The 18,178-nt window shown below is 45.8% G+C and overlaps 6 protein-coding genes across 6 annotated transcripts; 5 read left to right on the top strand and 1 right to left on the bottom strand.

The window, feature by feature from the left end:
• Window positions 1-658: 658 nt before the first annotated feature.
• Window positions 659-931, top strand: F5891DRAFT_923198 (uncharacterized protein; the record flags this gene model as incomplete). Its single annotated transcript, XM_041373823.1, has 1 exon — window positions 659-931. A coding segment is annotated over one exon (273 nt), but the record flags the coding sequence as incomplete, so codon positions are not given.
• A 3,829-nt stretch (window positions 932-4,760) lies between these two features.
• On the top strand, window positions 4,761-8,356 carry F5891DRAFT_1191249 (uncharacterized protein; the record flags this gene model as incomplete). Its single annotated transcript, XM_041367428.1, has 10 exons — window positions 4,761-5,514; window positions 5,582-5,694; window positions 5,745-6,059; window positions 7,034-7,513; window positions 7,559-7,648; window positions 7,703-7,716; window positions 7,768-7,958; window positions 8,081-8,160; window positions 8,213-8,239; window positions 8,294-8,356. 10 exons carry the CDS (start codon window positions 4,761-4,763, stop codon window positions 8,354-8,356), a joined length of 2,127 nt encoding a protein of 708 aa, XP_041223515.1.
• Window positions 8,357-10,898: 2,542 nt separating this feature from the next.
• Window positions 10,899-11,473, top strand: F5891DRAFT_982143 (uncharacterized protein; the record flags this gene model as incomplete). The annotated part of the gene is made up of 2 exons (XM_041377198.1): window positions 10,899-11,317; window positions 11,395-11,473. The coding sequence occupies 2 exons, from the start codon at window positions 10,899-10,901 to the stop codon at window positions 11,471-11,473; spliced, it is 498 nt and encodes a 165-aa protein (XP_041223514.1).
• Window positions 11,474-11,823: 350 nt separating this feature from the next.
• Window positions 11,824-12,687, bottom strand: F5891DRAFT_982142 (uncharacterized protein; the record flags this gene model as incomplete). The annotated part of the gene is made up of 3 exons (XM_041377197.1): window positions 11,824-11,956; window positions 12,015-12,355; window positions 12,460-12,687. 3 exons carry the CDS (start codon window positions 12,685-12,687, stop codon window positions 11,824-11,826), a joined length of 702 nt encoding a protein of 233 aa, XP_041223513.1.
• Window positions 12,688-12,988: 301 nt separating this feature from the next.
• On the top strand, window positions 12,989-13,732 carry F5891DRAFT_1191247 (uncharacterized protein; the record flags this gene model as incomplete). The annotated part of the gene is made up of 3 exons (XM_041367427.1): window positions 12,989-13,074; window positions 13,126-13,251; window positions 13,309-13,732. The coding sequence occupies 3 exons, from the start codon at window positions 12,989-12,991 to the stop codon at window positions 13,730-13,732; spliced, it is 636 nt and encodes a 211-aa protein (XP_041223512.1).
• A 304-nt stretch (window positions 13,733-14,036) lies between these two features.
• F5891DRAFT_1129642 (uncharacterized protein) lies at window positions 14,037-18,063 on the top strand (the record flags this gene model as incomplete). Its single annotated transcript, XM_041364419.1, has 14 exons — window positions 14,037-14,342; window positions 14,420-14,629; window positions 14,679-14,981; window positions 15,110-15,297; window positions 15,357-15,522; window positions 15,583-15,749; window positions 15,846-16,183; window positions 16,243-16,434; window positions 16,489-16,605; window positions 16,690-16,736; window positions 16,803-16,952; window positions 17,007-17,364; window positions 17,419-17,669; window positions 17,989-18,063. 14 exons carry the CDS (start codon window positions 14,037-14,039, stop codon window positions 18,061-18,063), a joined length of 2,868 nt encoding a protein of 955 aa, XP_041223511.1.
• Between the last annotated feature and the right edge of the window lie 115 nt (window positions 18,064-18,178).

Genomic DNA, 18,178 nt, shown 5'->3' with positions numbered 1-18,178 from the left:
GAATGAATCAAGCTCACTCAGTTCATTGCAGACAACAGGACCGAGCTCGTTGATGCCCATTCAAAGCTTACATTCGCAGAAAAACGAGTTTACAATATGCAAGTCCTTGAAGCCCATCAGCAGACCAACCGAATTGCACGTGCAAATCCCAAGGCTACTAGTCATGCTGTCAATGCATCCTTTGCTTCCATGGATCGCGAAGTAAGTTTTCACACTTTAACTATCTACAAAGCTGATTTTGTATCCTTATAGTGGATGGCTCTTTGTGCTCGTATGGGCATAGAGGGTTTCTATGTAGCGGTTTGAGGTAGTATTGAAGATCTTTCAGAACCCAAGGTCTTTTTTACTCACAAGGCTGAAAAGTTTGTGAAGGATATCCTCAATGTGGAGCCACGTCATCTAGGCTTGAAACTCGAGTCTTTTGTTGTGAGCGGCCTTGGTAAGTCTTAATTTTGTTTTGTCATTCCTCAAGCTAATGTCTCATGCAGATCAACATACTGCTCCTCATCAATGTCCTTTGAACAAACTGATCAGTGATTGCTGCACCATGATCCAGGAAGAACTTGGTGCGTTTTTTCAGTTCAATTCATTAAACACACTCATCTCCTACTCCTTAGATTCAATTGCCCTCAAAAACAACGTCAATAATTCTATCAAGATGAATTATACTAACTACGAGCGGAACATAGTCGAACACCGTAGCTTTGCACTTGTTGGCTGGCCATTAGGTGGGCCAGTTCGAAATCCCTCCAAGGTTGGTGGAAGATCTGGGGTAGAAAGTCTGTTGAGGGCACTTCATGACGGAAGCTGTCACTGGGTAAAGTTAACTGACACAGAACTATATGCACGAATGAAGGATAATAGGGCGCGTGCGGCCAGAGGAGAACCTGTTTATGTGGCGAGGAAGGGAAAGAATATGGCCTCCTTGAAGCATGGTGGCACAGACATGGTTATGTCCTCTGATGGAAGCTCGAGCTTGAGCTCGAGCGAGGGAAGCTCTAGCGATTCGGATTAGTAGTGCACAGTAATTTTAGATCTTTTGTTTTTGTGAATGGATTGGTACTTAAACATATCATTTTGTCTAAGTTTGTGGATTGTATGTAGGTAAAAATATGTCTAATAAGTATGTAGGGATGGTATATATGAGGAAACAAAAAAGGGCACTCTAAAATAATGAAATTTGAGGTATATTTCGTGGTCATCGTGTACGACGACGAGCACAGAGGTTTGGTCGTTGTAGGAAACAAGGAGGAAGCTCGGGAAAGTAGCGCCGTCACGTTACAGGTACCTGACATAAGCTCTTATCATATCTACTGATTATATCATATGTTATTTAGCAAAACATCTCCTAAGTCAGTGCTGAGTGCTGCAGAAATCGCTGAAGTACTGCAGCATAGGATTTCCCCCCTAGTTAGTAACGGACATCACATCACATGTTTCTTACTAATAAGGGACATTTATGGTGACACACAGGTGCGTGTTTGTGTCGTGCATACATATACTTATCTTAAATCACTAGGGGCCAGCATTGCCGTCTCTTAACCTTGCTCTGTTGCTTGCCATTGTTTGTCCAATTTTCTCATCCCCAATTTTATTCCAGTCCTATAAACCACTAGAGGCGATACAAAGGAATACGAATGCGAGGACATTACTTTTGAGATACGACTTAAACCACTAGATGCAATACCAAGAATGCGTAGACATTACTTTCAAGACACAAGTCAAGAAGGAATAAAGAGAAGCTAGAACCGAAGAACAATACATTTTGAGATACAAGTACAAGGCATGCGTCAACAGAATCTCAGTCAATGGGATGTACGTCCACTTGCGGTAAATATTATAAACATCATTTATTGCATTGCTCTGAATCAACGATAGAATTGCAATCTTGTGGCGCTGTTGAATGTTCATGTGCATATTTTGATGCCCTGTCTTAATCAGCAAGTATGTCATATTTGTGATCGTCCAATGGTAATTCTGACATCTACAGTTACCATCTCACATTGGACGATGAACATGATGTTTCGTAGACTCACAATGTTACTGTATGAATGATGCTCGTCTTATCTTTATATTGTACAAGCAGTCCGTTCACCTTCGGACATTTTCTACCCTCAAGCTGGACCATAAATTGCAGTTTCCCTTCTGACCTGCTTATGCGACCACTTTTAACAGATGAATCAAAGACTCACGCTCGCACATTTTGCACTAAGCCATTCGAAAGAAAGTCGACAGTGTTGTTGACTCATCCCGGAGACATGACAGATGGTGTCTGTAGGCTTAGTGGAGCCTCAAAGGGGCTGAAGTGGAGCGCGCACATGGCGTCGACACCATATTGGAAATCGCTCTGTGCTTATACTATGTAGAATATTGTAGTGCTGGGTCTGTTACCGATTTATATTTGTTCTTGTGATTCATCACATGTGATTTCGTCATTTTTCACACGGGGTATTGCTTACGTTGGCACAGATTAAGATACATCTGAACATGACCTTGCAGAGCAAGGTGACGCTTTGCACTTACTGATCGAAATTTTTCTAAGTCACCACATACCATACCATGGACAATCTCCAGGCTGGTATATACCGGCCACAAGACACTGCCGTTGTTTACATCTGCGATTGCGACATATGTCTCTGAAAGAACTGCAGAAAACCTAAGCAGGTCAAACACACCGCATACTACGAGCATCGGCCTGGCAGACTTGCCAACTTACAGAATCCTCTTCCTCCCTCTATTGTCCCACTGCTGCCACCCATACCTCTGAGTCTTGTAGCATCTGATCTGTTGGCAGCGCCTCCATCGTCGTCAAGCAAATGTCCGAGTCCATCTGAGACAGAAGAACAATCCAGATCGTGTGGCAGCAACTTGAAGAAATCACGTACCGAGGAGACATTTGGTCCATTCCCAGCCCCGAATAGATCCAAGGTTAGTTTTGTGCCACTTTATCATAGATTGCAGTGCTCACCATAGTACTATTCGCTGGTTACTAGGATGATATTGTACCCCCGCTGGAGCCACCAGACTCTCAGACTGAAGTCAGCAGTGCCAGATCTAGTCATACACCTCATGTCAAGGATGATGGGATGGCCAACGACTCACATCAAATAGATCATCACGACGATACACTTGATGCAGCCAGTCATGACTTCGGAGGGGATGACTTTGGGCAAGGTAACATGACCTTACCTGTCTAATCATGACCGAGACTCTGATCATAATCACACTCAGATTTTCAGGTCGATAATAACGACAATGATGAGCTTAGATATGAGCGACAGGAGGAGCACCGGGAAGAAGTCAGTGAAGAGCATGATCGTGATGAAGAGTGTGCCGATGAACATGATGAAGAGCAGGAGGGGGTTGGAGACACGGGTGGAGATGTCAACAACCCAGAGAATGAAGTCTGTCCTCAAACAATGGGCTGGACAGACGAGGACCTCGAGGAGCTCCACCATATGGCAAGACTTGATGATGCTCAAGACGCCATGGCATTCATCACAGCTCTACGAAAGGCATCACTCGACGACCCACACTCTCGTTTGCCTGACGACGCAATCCATAGACTTTGACACCCTCCTCGAGAACTTCCTGATGCTACCAACCCTGACCTTATACAATCATTAAAGTACTATTTTGCCGACACTACAATCAAAGCCTACAATGCTATCCGTGATGCAACAATGGAATGGCATCCTGAGGATGATATTTACACCCATTATCGCATTCAACAAGCCGTTGCAGAGCTCAGCGGAGTTGTCCTGATTGTGCATGATATGTGCATCAATACCTGTCTTGCTTTCACAGGTCCCTTCGCCCACCTTGACCAATGTCCTAGATGCGGAGAGGACCACTGGGACATGAAAAAGAGCACTGATCGCAAAAAGGTTGCACGTCAACAATATGACATGTTTCCAATTGGCCCCCAGCTCCAAGCGCTCTGGTGCCATCCTGACCAGGCATGGAAGATGCGCTGGCACGAAGACCAAACCAAGAAGATTTTTGAGGAGTTGAAGACGACAGGTGGTGTTCCAAGCGTATACAAAGATATTCTCCACGGCAAGGAATACCTCGATGCTTGTCAGTCCGGAAAGATCAAGGATGGCGATTCTGTGTTGATGTTATCGATTGATGGTGCGCAACTCTATGAGTCGAAACAGAGTGATTGTTGGATATATATCTGGGTCATATTTGATCATGCTCCGGAGGAGAGGTACAAGAAGAAGTACGTCCTGCCAGGTGGTATCATTCCAGGTCCGAAAAAGCCCAAGAATTTGGACTCGTTCATGTTCCCTGGCCTGCATCATCTTCGTGCGATCCAGACAGAAGGCTTACTGATCTGGGACGGTGCAAAGGACATCCTATTTCGATCTAATCCATTTCTTTTCATTGCAACAGTGGATGGTCCTGGTATGGCTTTTCTTACGGGCCTCGTTGGCCACCACGGAAAAATGGGATGTCGGCTGTATTGTGGACTACCTGGGAGACATAAACCTGGTGCTCCGACATACTATCCAGCCCTCCTTCAGCCTGATCTTCACCGTCAACTATGCTGTGACCATCCCGATGTACCAATTGATCATCTTCCTGCAGCTGGATCGTACAATTACCACAACAACATGGAATGACTGATCCACTGCCAAATGATGGCACAATATGAGGCTGTACGACTTGAGACAGGTATTACAAAGCCCAGTATTTTCTGTGGCTTCGACAGTCAACGTATCCTGCTTGTACCTCATTGTTTTGGCTCCGACATCATGCATATTCCCGCAATTAATGCTGGCGACACTCTCATTCCACTTTGGTGCGGGACATTTAGAGCTGACCCTGATAACAACAAATCTATGTGGCCTTTGGCTGTGTTGATGAAGGAGACATGGAAAAAGAATGGCTCAACCATTGGTGATGCAACTCCGTTCCTACCTGGTTCGTTTGATCGCCCACCACATAATCCTGCCGAGAAAATAAACAGCGGGTTCAAAGCTTGGGAATGGCTGCTGTATCTTTACAGAATGGGACTAGCTGCTCTCTTTGGCGTTCTTCCAGATCCATATTGGACAAATCTTTGTCACCTCGTCAGTGGGATGTGCCTTATGCAACAATATCACATCACTCGCACCGATCTCATGAAGGCACATGAACACCTTCTAACATTTGCGCATGACTTCGAAACCATTTATTATCAGCGCCATATTGACCGCCTCCATTTTGTCCGTCCATGGATACACTCGACCACACATATTCCCTCCGAAACAATCACAAAGGGGCCTCCAATTTGCTCGTCTCAGTGGACGATGGAATGTACCATTGGCAATCTCGCTCAGGAGATTTGTCTCCATAACAGTTCCATTTATGCTAATCTCTCCCGTCGAGCTGCCCATCATTGCCAGATCAACGCGATTAAAGCCATCATACTGACAATTGAACCCGAACAGAACAGCCTGCCAGGGGTCACAAGACCTCGGAAATGGCTACATCTTGCTATGTCGAAGAGAACAGAATGCCCACCCTGTGCGTCTGTGCGAAGCAGGTGCCATTCTCCGTTACTTGTCAACCTGCGGGATTGATGTTACTGCAGCTCCATCTGTAACACGATGGGCTCGCCTTCGTCTTCCCAATGGTCAAGTGGCTCGTTCGGCTTGGAAAGAGAATGCCATGTCGCGGCAACCTCATATAGCACGCAACGTCAAGGTGAATATTTATTTTATATGCTCACCAGCTAGTGTTCTCATTCATTTTAGCTATCAATTGATGGAGAGATGAGCATCGCTGAAGTGTTGTTCTACTTCAATATGACAATCCATGACGAAACAAAGACCTTCGCACTTGTTCCACAATTTAGCCCCCCACATGCTGAACTCTTGCGCTGCTCATTTCAAACTGTCGTTGCATGTCACTATTGTGGTGACACCTCATTGAAACTCATTGAAGTTTCCACTATTCAGTCTGTTGTAGCAATGGTCCTGCATCGTTTTCCTGTCATCGATGACACCCTTTTCTACCTCATCGAACGGCCAGGGTTGGACATTATTCAGATGGGGGGCAGTGAGGACACAGTAGCTGACAAGGACTAGTAAAACTTCATATGATCCAGCAAATGTACTATAGACTACTTTGGAGGAGGAGATATAAAAAAAGGCCTGTACACATTCTGGTATTACCATCGTCGACTTGCTTAAGCCCAGTGTCATGGTGGCACACTACTTAGTAGGTTTCCTTTTTTGTCTTGGAACAACCATGCACCTTACCTCTATACTACCATCATGTCGTCCATTAACAACATGATTACAGCGATACCCTCTGCAGGATATTCCCACCTTTTACGAGCTCAGCTTAATCCACGACAGTCATTTTCCGATGTTCTTGATCTGGGTGTGTCCCGTCCGTTATATGCGTGTGACACACCAGCAATACGGGATCCAAATACTAGTGTGAGTTCAATTCCGATGATTTGATGACAACAGCTCACCTTGAAATTCGATGGCGAGTCTTTTCACTCACAATCCAGCCTTCAATCAATGCTCAAGAATGAGCGTCTGGCTTGCAGCGAGTCTGATGCCAGTACAGTCATACAGCTCAAGCACGAAATTTCCGAATTACAACACACAGTCACTTGTCTACAAGCAGATAGGGCCATGCTTGTCAGCGAGAACGCCACTCTAAGTACCAAGTGTGAAACCTTACAGTGAGTACTATATAATCAGCACATATATGCAGGCAAAACATGTGTTATAGGAATGTTATTATCAATATTCGAGGCTCCTCAAGCTCCATCGCGTCAAATTCATCAGAGACCTCAAATAATACTAAAGACGAGCAAAAACCATGTCTATTGGACACAACCACAGACGAAGAATGCGATTGAGAGCTAGATCCCAAAGACTACCCACACTCGAAGTCATGGACGAAGCAGCAATGGCTGGAAGACTGTCCGAAAAGCACATCAGCTGTTCCTGGGTCTGCTGCAAAATCATCTCGAGGATCCGCATGAATGGCAAAAGGCATCAACGTATCTTGCACTTACCTTCAGGACGAGCAAGGAAATCCTGTCTCTGCTCAGCATGCCAAGGCAATTCGACAGCTTATGCTATCAAGCTTTCGTCAACTCGAGACACAAGGTCTCGCACCTGAATCAATCGGTCAAGCCTTGTTGCAAGTTTTACATTGGCTCACTCACACGCTATGCAAACAATTCCTCGAACTTCGTTTATGTGCTGACAACTGGAAATCCATGAAATTGATGATAGACAACTACTCTCAGTGGTATAACTACCATGTCAAGAGGAGAGGTACGAAACGCATCAAGTCCGAAGATATCCCTCTTGCTGGCGACGAGCTGTGTGAGAGTTCTGTTGACACCTTACTACCTTCCATCTCTACGTCGGATCCCTTGTCTTCCAGCGACTACCTTGATCCGATGATTGACCCGGCACTTCAAGAACCACCAACTAAGAAACAGAGACTCGAGGATGCCGAGAACACCACCAGTGAAGTGCTCCCACAACTAGAGGTCAGCATCCTGTATTAATTGAGCTTCACTAACAATGACATTCAGATCCCATTACTGCCTGCCGAAATTGATGAACCTGCTCTACCGTCCCTGTCCTTAGCAAACGAGAAGCAAACGGGGACTCTTAATGTGGAGGTGCGTAGTCCAACTGCGACATTTAAAAATACTAATTGTTTGCACTGGCAACAGGTCAAGAATCCACTGTAAGTCATTTGAGTAGCTACACGTTCAGTCAACGCTAAAGTTTTTAATAGGGCAGGATTTGTATTCAAACCCGCAACCACAACATCCTCTGCACCTACTCCCTTCTTGTCCAGGCCTTCCAGGATGCCGCCGTCAGTGGCTGATGTGGCTTCACTTGCTGTCAAGATGGAGTTAGTGGCCACAGAGAACACCATCACGAAGACCGCAAATATGATTTCAAACACACAGCCTGTCAAGAAATGTCAGCCAAGCTTGAAGCCAATGCGAGTGGGGCCAAAGATCACACCACGGTATGTTATCCTGGCTTCCCACTAGAAACTCGCACTGATACCTCTCATCTCTAGCAACATATGCGCCCTTGAGTGGCAAAAAACGGTCACCAGCAAGAGCCGGCGAGTGCGTTTGCACTCTACTGGGACGACCTATCCACGAGCATGAAGGAGGTAAGTACTGTCCATTCTCTCTTATGGCACAGCTAACACGGCGCACTACTAGGAGTACAAAAGCAAGGCACTTGCACAAGTGAGTGCAATTGTCCGAGATCTGAGTTTGGCTGCTAATCCGAGTCTTTTACAGGCTCGTTCTTCTTCAACACAGCAGGCCGTTGACAGGGAGGATGCGATCAACATTGATGAGTAGGAGTGGGTGCCCGCACAGTCCTAATGTGGATTTGGGAGGCGGGATGGCGGGCAGGGCGAGGACCAGCAGATACCCTAGTATAACCTAATACCATCAATTCACAGCGATACTCAAAGCGTGCTGCTCTGCTCCACTTGCTGGAAATCGATTGCTATATTTTATTTTTGACACAACTTTTCTCCACCTTGCTCCATCTCTTACAACACATAGGGCCAAGTTCCCCGTCTCAACAATGTAATGCGCTCCACCTCACTTTTCCAGTATCGTAAATGTGCAAATCAAACTGTGTGTCGGAAATTTCTAATTTTGGTTGGCATGCCTTAAAATGGATTGGAAGGCCTCAATTTGCTGGCGGCATTACAACTCGCTTGGAAGACAACCTGAAAATTTTGGAAGCCGCTTGGAAGCGATATATGGGTTCTTGCAAGTGGGTCCCAGGACCATTCCAATGCAAGGGCAAAATTCAGCCCATAGCACTATATTAATACATCCTGAGAGGATAATAATCCATAAATCCCGATACATCATATTGTATAATTATCCATTGTCCAACCAGGATGTATCCTGCGTGTGAATCACCAGGTACCTTCTCGGTACTTGCCGTGCTTACAAACCACCACCCAACTGGGGGTTGAATACCAGAAAGGGTGCATAATCTTCAAATCTTCCTCCTTCTGGCGGCATCAACAGAAGTTGATTGGCGGCAGCCTACTACTTCAGCGCTTTAGCGGCCAGCCCCATCAGATCTCGATACTTCATAATCTTGGGTGTTGCATATTAATTTCCAATCAACATCCTACTACATGCTTCGAAGTCCAAATTCTCACGGTTGATTCCTGCTCAGCGAGCACTCACACATGGCATTATTACAACAGCTGCAAGCTTTTTCCAAACGGTGAAGGTACAACAATTCAGATGGTGAGTCTGAACAATGTCGGGTCTTGCAGAACCTAGCTGCTATTCGACCCTAAAGGGTTTCTGGACCAGGCTCAAGGCTCAGAGGAGAGGAAATATCATAGAAAACTACTGAGCACTCAGACTCATACTGGTAACTGGTGAAAAGATTGATTGCTTATGTAAGCTACAAAAGTGCCAACATAAGGTAAGGTAAAAACAGTCTCTACAAGCCCAGCCAGAAATGAATCCCTACAACAGCTTTCTTAGTTGTTTATTCTCTTTACCTGGTGTAAGTGTCACATTGATCAGAGTATAGGAAACTACTGCTGTGCTATGACTCTGCTTTGAATACTTAGATGCCAAAATTTTCAATGACGAACCCCACGTGATTGTGTCAACTTGGTCAACAATCAATGGTAGTATAATGAGGCGCAGGGATATACAGAGGCTATTGAGGAGTATCAGAGTTTGGAGAAGAGGGTTGCTCGTGAGTGTTTCGCCTCATCTCATTTCAAAAATTGTGTCTCGCTTACAGGTTGTTTTTCATTTTCAAACCAAACCTGTGTTACGGCGAACGCAAATGCTGATCACACCTGTAGTATCTCTCAACCTCCATGCAAATGCTCATCATCACCTCTGGTCTTCTGGTTGGTTCCTTGAACACCTCCTGCCCACTTGTGTGAGCTCCCCGGTACTCCCGCACCCATCTCTATCACGATATTCATGATTAAATGTTAAACTTATTTAACCAAGTTGAATCGATTCGCAACTGTCTAACTGACGTTTCCCTCGTGTGAGCATGTCCTTCGTGCCTCCGTCACTCACATTTGTCTTTTCCTCCTACCGAACCATTTTCTTTGCTCATTCGAGCACATTTCGTCGAGTCTCACGTGTATTACACTTTATACTGTTGTGTCTTGTACCTTTGTTTCTCAGTTTTACAATCAAATTTCACTTACTAGTGTTCAACTATTACTATTTTATACTCAGAGCAATTCAAATTCAATGCATTTCTAGAATTCTTCGTACCAAGTGTAACTCGAGTAGACAATTTAAGAATTTACTGATATTACCGCCCACCACGACCAGCGGGTGTGCAGTGTTTGAATTCTGCCCGGAGCTAGCAAGTCTGAAGGTTCAACATTGTCATATGACCCATCATGGGGCGGTTGAGCTAAATCATCAACAAAGTCGTCTCAGATCAAGCAATTAATGTCAATTACTGTAACTAAACAAAAAATAAAGCAATTTTTTGTACATAAGAGCAGGAGTCAACAAGATAATACGCGACAAACTATAGGTAGTCCTACAAGATAAGACCGCAAATACTCAAAACTTCCCCCTTCTATATTGACATTAAGTCCTGACATACTGGTAGAAATAATAAACTTACTTGTGTTGACACGAATGGCCTGCTGCTTGAGCTTCGCGCAAATGTTTAAGAGTTGGCGCAGGTGGCAAACTATCCTTGACATTATGTCCAATGGAGTTTGCAACCATATTGCATGTGGAGTGCATGGAAACTCGTCCGCTGCGACAGTAAGCATCCTTGTTAGCTTCTGCACTCGTTTCGACAAGTTGGGTCACATGGCGTGACAAAGGCCAGGATCAAGGGCAGTGATTGTCAATCACAGAGGGTGACACAATGGAAGGCAACACAGCAGGAAGTGATACCATAGTGGGTAGCACAGGGGAGAGTACCACAGAACCTGACATCTCAGAGAGTAGCATTATGGGGGGCGACACAATGGGGGACGACATGATGGGAGGCGATACAATGGGGGATGACACAATGGGGGGCAACACAATGGGGGGCAACACAATGGGGGACAACATGATGGGGGGCAACATGATGGGGGGCAACATGATGGGGGGCAACACAATGGGGGGTGACACAATGGGGGACAACATGATGGGGGGCAACATGATGGGAGACAATATGATGGGGGGCAACACAATGGAGGGCAACATGGCGGGTAGCGACACCATGGGAAATGAAAAACCGGGAGAGCTGGGAGCTGGTGTTGGAGGGGTGGGCGGCACAATGGGTGCATGTATGAGAGGGTCAGCCAAATCTGCAGCAGATGCACCTGGCAGAATGCCCATGGACATTTGTTGTAACCTATTGAGGTAATTGTCAGACATCCAATCCAGCTCCGCATGCTCAGTGACATCAAAGTGAAACTGAGTATCATTGAGAGACGAAGAAAATTCGGCTAAATCCGTGTCAAAAATACTGTCACATGATAAATAGATGAGATATGACGTACTACTACCATCACCTCGTGTTATCGTCTCACCCACATGTGCAATTGGGCTCTTGGAGGTGCCTGTTTCCCCCTTCTTCAACACTGCAGCATCCACTATCAAGTTTAAACATAGTAAGCTACATAAACATCCTTCAGATCATCATACTTACGGTACACACGATACAGGTAATCATGAAATGGTGCGACAATCCTGCTTTCGAAGTCAGGGTATGCTTGACTGAAATCGTTCCCTAGTGTTGTCTGTCCAACATGGAAACTGTTGCGGTGCGTTAATTTTTGTTCTTCATGTATAACTTCAACTCACCTCCACGCATCAATCAGGCCTCCCAACTCTGCCGAGGGGCCGCCCACCAGAAGGCTAAACACCAGGCCAGTGGTGTCTGCAAGGCCTTTAAGGAACTGGTTCGCAACTGCAGCCAACTTTGTAAGGTTCCTGTGCAAATATTGCGAGTCAGCTGATTCAAAGACTGCTTCAGATGTAAACTACTTACTGCTTTTGATCTTCAACACTCCAAGTCTCCGGTTGGTTTTGCATGCGCTGGTTCTTCTGAGCCATGATGTACTCTTTGACTTTACTCTTAACCTCCTCAGACTCGCCTGCATAGAGAGTAGCTGTCTCCTTTTTTAGAAGGGCTACACGCCGGCCGTTGGTGAGTGGCTGTTGCTCTTCTGCCAATTTCAGCGTTTCTCGAACTGACTGTTGGATGCGGTCGGCATAGTAGAGTTTAGAGTAAGCCTCATGTTCTTGAAGTGTGCGAGTCGGCTTTTCACACTCTGTTGTCCTTCGAACCACAGCATCAAAGGCATCGGTAGCCTTCGCCTTCGCCTTCGCCTGTCATCCAGCCCTTGACCCACCAAAGGTGTTCTTGAAATGTGTGTACAATTTCTATCGCAATGTCAACCTCCAATAAATGTTTGGTTAGTGAGTTCACGTACATTTTTGTGTGCGTCAATTGCCTCATCCCATTCTTCTTTTGTCAACGGTCCAACTGTTGTACAGTTGTTGGGGCGAGGCTCCGGGAATACGTCAAACCATTGTTCATTCAGGTCCGCAAAAAAGTTGTTGAAGTTCCTGCACTTCTCACCCTGCTTTCCTGAGTACTTTTCATACCACGGTTGGAGCCATTCCTCTTGTTCTTTTGTTGTCCACTTGGGAGGCGCCATCTAATTCTGTGCAGGAAATATGTTAACATGTTCATTTTTGCAGCATACACATACATTTGACTGGGGATTGACACATTGAAAGTAAGTGAGATGGAACTGATAGAGTGGTGATGGATAGACTCAATGGGTGTGCATTTAGGTCTGACAGCCATCTAATTCACTGTTGGACTATAATTCACCATTGGACCATAATTCGCTGTCAGACCGTAATCTTAGATTCGCCATTGAAAATTTCAATTATTCAGCTCCCATCTCTCACTCACACCTCCACCGTCTCTCACTCACACCTCCAACATTCTCCATGCCAGCAGGTCGCCCAGTTATTTACACAACTCCAGAGGCTAAGTGTGCAGCTGAACGTGAAAAATGCCACAACTATTATGCTAGGTCAGTTCCTTCAATATTCAAACCAAAATACGTTAACAATTATGTTCGCAGGAATAAAGTCAGTATCAATTTGAAATGTCAGCTTGCTGCATGTTGTACACCCACAACCCGCCAAGCAGACTCGCAGGCTACTGATTCACTTGGGTCAGGTGTTTTGCATGATCTCTCTCCTGCGCCGTAAGTTTTTAATCCCTCACACATGATGGCACTGACACTAAATTGTATAGATTTAAGTGATACACTCTCAGATTGTTTAGGGATCGTAAGAGAGGCCAAGGATGAGCTAATCACTCTTGCTGCAACACCTGTTGCATACGTGGAACATATTCTCCGCCAATATGTTGCATCAGTCTCAAATGACTCCGATGGTGAAGCACTGACCGACAGGAGAGATGGTGGAGATATTTCTATAATCAAGGACGCCATTCAGACTATCGAAAACATTCACAAGAAGGCACACCATGGTCAAGACAAGATTTGGGACATGTGTGGAGTTTGTGACGAGTGGAGGGCTGCCGATGAAGTATGTCGCGCCATTCGTCGTCTGTTGGAATATTTGCAGGATATCCTGTGGCATCTTGAGCTAAGCTATGGCGAGCTTGCCTGCGCCTTTGTGGCCAAAGAGTTGATGTATCAGAATGATGATACCCTGTACTAGCTCCGTCTTACATGGGTCTTATGCCACTTCTGGGCTTTAATTAGTTCACTGACTGTCCAGCATGCTGTTCCCTCGATACCTATCAGTGTGAATGTAGCCAAAAGTGTCTGAAATTTTTTTGAGGGCCGCGGACAGGAGTGTATTGCAAATTAAGGAAGTGGAGTTTGTACGTGTACTATGATACTACCTGTCAACAACTAGCTTCGCAAAGATTCGCCCGCAGCGGATCAATCAGACGCACATGGAACAGTCTTCAAGTGGATGTATCAGCCTCACACGGGATTTGTATGAAGAAACTTGTAGAATGTCACAGTCTACTAAACGTGCAGGGCGACCAACCAAGCGGCCAAGACTGGTCAAGCACACAGCTTCACTTGATGCACCGGATCAAGTACATCATGATAGACATTGCATTTTCAGCCTGCAGCCCAGTGGACGAATTACCCTTCGGACAACGTACATCCCTCCCAACTTAATGCTGGATGATCCAGGAGAAAGCACATTGTTTGATGCGCAGCCCGAGCCTGCTGATACAGATCCCTGGAACGAAGTTGGGCACTTTACTCCCGTAATCTGTGAGGATGCCAACCTTGGCTCTGAGGCACTGAAAGTAAGGCATTGAAAAACCGCTCGAGTATGTCTCTACACATTTCAAACATCACACGAATCTTATCTTGGAATTTTTAGGATCATCCTATATCCCTTTGGCTGCCAGAACGGCAAACATTCATGCATGAATTCATCAGATTGGAAGGAAGAGGCAAACATGCAAACAGCGCATGTCAGTGTGGTGCCGAACATGCAGTTTTCAGGTGTCAAGATTGTTTTTCAGTTCAGCTTGCCTGTTGCTCGTGTACCATCCAGTCACATGTGAATGTGCCGCTCCACAGAATCAAGGTGCGTAGCTCTTATTTGAATATCTTTCCTTTACTTACAAGAGACACAGGAGTGGAAGGATGGTTTTTTTCATCCTGTATCACTCAAGTCTATGGGCTTGCGCGTGCAACTTGGTCACCACCTGGGTACCACCTGTCGCAGGCCAAAACCTGCATATAGCAATGACTTCGTCATTATCGATGTCCACAGGATACACAAAATTGCTCTCGACTTTTGTGGATGCGAGCATGAGGTGTCGCATTTCAAGCAGTTACTTCGAGCACGCTGGTTCCCTTCCACAGTGACCAACCCAAGAACAGCAGCAACTTTTCCGGTCTTGGAATTCTTTCATATTCTTTCATTTGAGTCAAAAGTTTCTGCATACAAATTCTATCATTGTTTGGCTCGATGAACTGACAATATTGGTATCACACTGATTCATGTGAGTCTACCTACATCTTGCTCAATCTCATTTGATCTGTCGTGCTTACTCTCATTCAGGATCGTTATTCAGTGTTCCTCCGAATGGTTATCGAGTGGAGAAACTGCAAGGCCTTGAAATGTTCAGGGTGTGGACATGATCCCAATGGTGTTCACTTCATGAATGATGGCGACTTGGCTGTGCTGTGTCCAGCCTATCCTCATCCAGGTAAAAACCTGCCAGATGACTGGGAGACTGCACCTGATCAGTGCGTGTTTCAATGTGTTAGCCGTTGTCTAGCCTAGCTAACCAAACAATTATTTTTAGGTGGAAGTATGGACTTTTCATTGCAGTCGACGCTAATTTTCGTCTCAAACATCGGATGGTGTCTAGTGATGAGAAAGATCCTGGTCTTAGCCGAGGATGGGGCTATTTTGTAGATGAGACAGACTACAAATGTCATTTGAGCTCACTCACTGGGATCACACAAGAGGTATGTCCTTGACTTGTGGACTCGACTATAGACTGACAGTGTTTGCCTTACGAATGATAGAAAAGTACCTGTGTCAGCCACAACACCGTGAATATGGCAGATACCAAGTCATGGAAGGGTCTAGCTGCTACTGGGGTGGGCACTGTGGACTGCGCACGACACGACATGAAACTTGTGAACGGTGTTGGCGACTTGCAACGAGGTGAAAGGTATGTGTTTCTCTTTCAGTTTGTGCTTCCCAGCTAAGAGTCGTGCTATTCTAGATATGTCAACATGGACTATCTAGTTTTCTCGGCTCTTTCCAACTTCTCTGCACTTCGAAGGATCAACATTTCATATGACGTGGCTTGTCAATGGTACAAGAAGTTGTGGCCTTGCATGTCTATGCTACCATCACATCTTCACTTCAACCAGGACGGCAAGGTCATCAAGTTCCTTGTGCCGAAATTCCACCTTGCTGCGCACATTGAGGTTTGCCAGACCGAGTTCTCATTCAATTGGACTCCTGGTGTAGGAAGGACCGATGGTGAAGCCCCCGAACGTGGCTGGGCCAATATGAATCGTGTGGCCAGCAGCACAAAGGAGATGGGTCCGGGAGCACGGAGAGACACACTCAATGATCACTTCGGTGATTCTAATTGGAAGAAGGTTACGGCGCTTGGTGAGTACTAGTGTTTTCAGTTTCATCTGAACAAATTGCTCACAAACCCTGGTCATCAGGTAGAGCATTGCTGAGGAAGATCAGCAATGCTGTTGCAAGCAAGAAAGAGCATCGCTGTGCCCTCCACGACTTTCAGGGCTCTATCACCGAGTCAGAAGTAGGAGCTGCTTCACTTTCCATATGGAGGGCAGAGATCGAGGCCTGGGAGATAGACCATTCACAGCCCAACCCTTTCCAGAGCAGAGTCGCCAGTATGTCCCCTGCCATTGGCCGAGTTTGATGTGCTGCTGATTAATGTGCACTAGCAATGACACAAGCAGCTGTGCGATTGGAATTGGCCAAGCAAGATGCAAAGGCATTGGAAGATGGATCGGTGGTCTCACTTCACGCTGAGGTGACTTGCAGTGTGTTCCTCAGCACTGGTATCGACCTCAAACATACCCAGTAGGTGATTCTACAGCATTGGCGAAGTGTGTCTAATTTTTTCAGATGTTGATTACATGCAGATGTCTGCGCACTCAGTCAACATTCAACCGACATTCAGAGAACCAAGGTTCTGATGTGAAGGACTGTACTCCAACATCATATAGATGTGTGGACCGATATTCAAATCCTTTAGATGCCAATGGTGCCGAATCTTCGTGCCTCTGCATCCCTCATACCTCCAAATGACAATGACAACGATGATAGTGGCTGTCTGACATTAAATCCAAACTCAGGTAATGCAGAAGATTTCCAGTTACTTCTTCCTTCAGAACTCTGTAATATCGTGACATGCAATCAAAAATTGCTTGAGATGGAATGGTCCCTGTGACACGCACAGGCCAACGATGCTCTCAATGAGTGTCGTTCACACATCCGAGTTCGCCACCAGTTATATCAGTATAAGACCCAGCATGTGCGCGGACAAGGAGCAAGCACACGCGCATGGAAGACACTAGATGCGGTCGAAGAACATTTAATGCTGAGTCACGCAAAGTACGTGAGCGCCCACAATGCGCTGGTTTCCCTTTCCTGTCACATGGATTGCGCAGGCTGGGAGCAGAAACTGCAGCCCTTGAAAAAGGCTCACCTCAGACCTATGGGAGACTTTGGGGGACAGACCCAAGGGACAGCCATCATGTCTTGGATTTGGTTGACGCATGGTATATCCACCGATGACAACGAGGGATTGCAAGACTGTAAGTAATGTTACTTAATTGTCTCTAAATATTACTCAACTAGCCTGAGGATAGTGCTTCATGTGGAATGGTGCAAGGCCCGTGCACGCCACAACAGGTGGTCGGAAGAAATTCAGCTATTGCTGGAAGAAATGCAATGTGTTCTGAGATTCTTGGACTGGCGAGCAGAGCAGTGGGACTCACAAGCATCAAGATCATCTGTCGAGCAGCCGAAGGAGGACGCGGAGGGATTTGTAGCCTACGCTCGCCGGCAAGCTCACATCCATCGTAGGCTTGCAGCCGTCTTCAAAGAAAGCTGGAGGAAAGTCCCTGATCTGGTTGCCTCAGGTTTGGATGATGACTTACTTGTCGAAGAGGATGATGGACCATCTCTTGATGAGCCACCTTGCAAAGACATCGAGGACGCATGATGTAGATAGTATGTACATTATCAAAGTTACAAAAATATCAACCTTCGTGCCTTAGAATGTCTGCGGGGTATGTTCTGGTACCTGAGGAGATCTGATACTCATATGAGATCACTCAATTGCTGATAGATACAGGTCTGGGCCATCTGGCGGAACTTCTGTGGGGTATGTTCTAGTACCTGAGGAGATCTAGATCACTTCACTCAATTGCTGATAGATACAGGTCCGGCGGACACCTGGCGGCCCTATACCTGAGGAGATCCAATACTCAGATGAGAATCACTGTGGATAGCTATACATGAGGGATATATACTCGAATGGACAACTATAGTGAAGTATGTATCACAATTAATGGATTGTTAGCCACGAGGATGTATCGTTCTGCCATAATGTGGTGCAAAATTTTG

The sequence above is a fragment of the Suillus fuscotomentosus genome (assembly GCF_016647785.1).
Source record: "Suillus fuscotomentosus strain FC203 chromosome Unknown F5891scaffold_42, whole genome shotgun sequence".
Taxonomy (NCBI): domain Eukaryota; kingdom Fungi; phylum Basidiomycota; class Agaricomycetes; order Boletales; family Suillaceae; genus Suillus; species Suillus fuscotomentosus.
The sequence above is the reverse complement of the archived record's forward strand: the minus strand, read 5'-3'. Positions and strand labels throughout refer to the sequence as shown.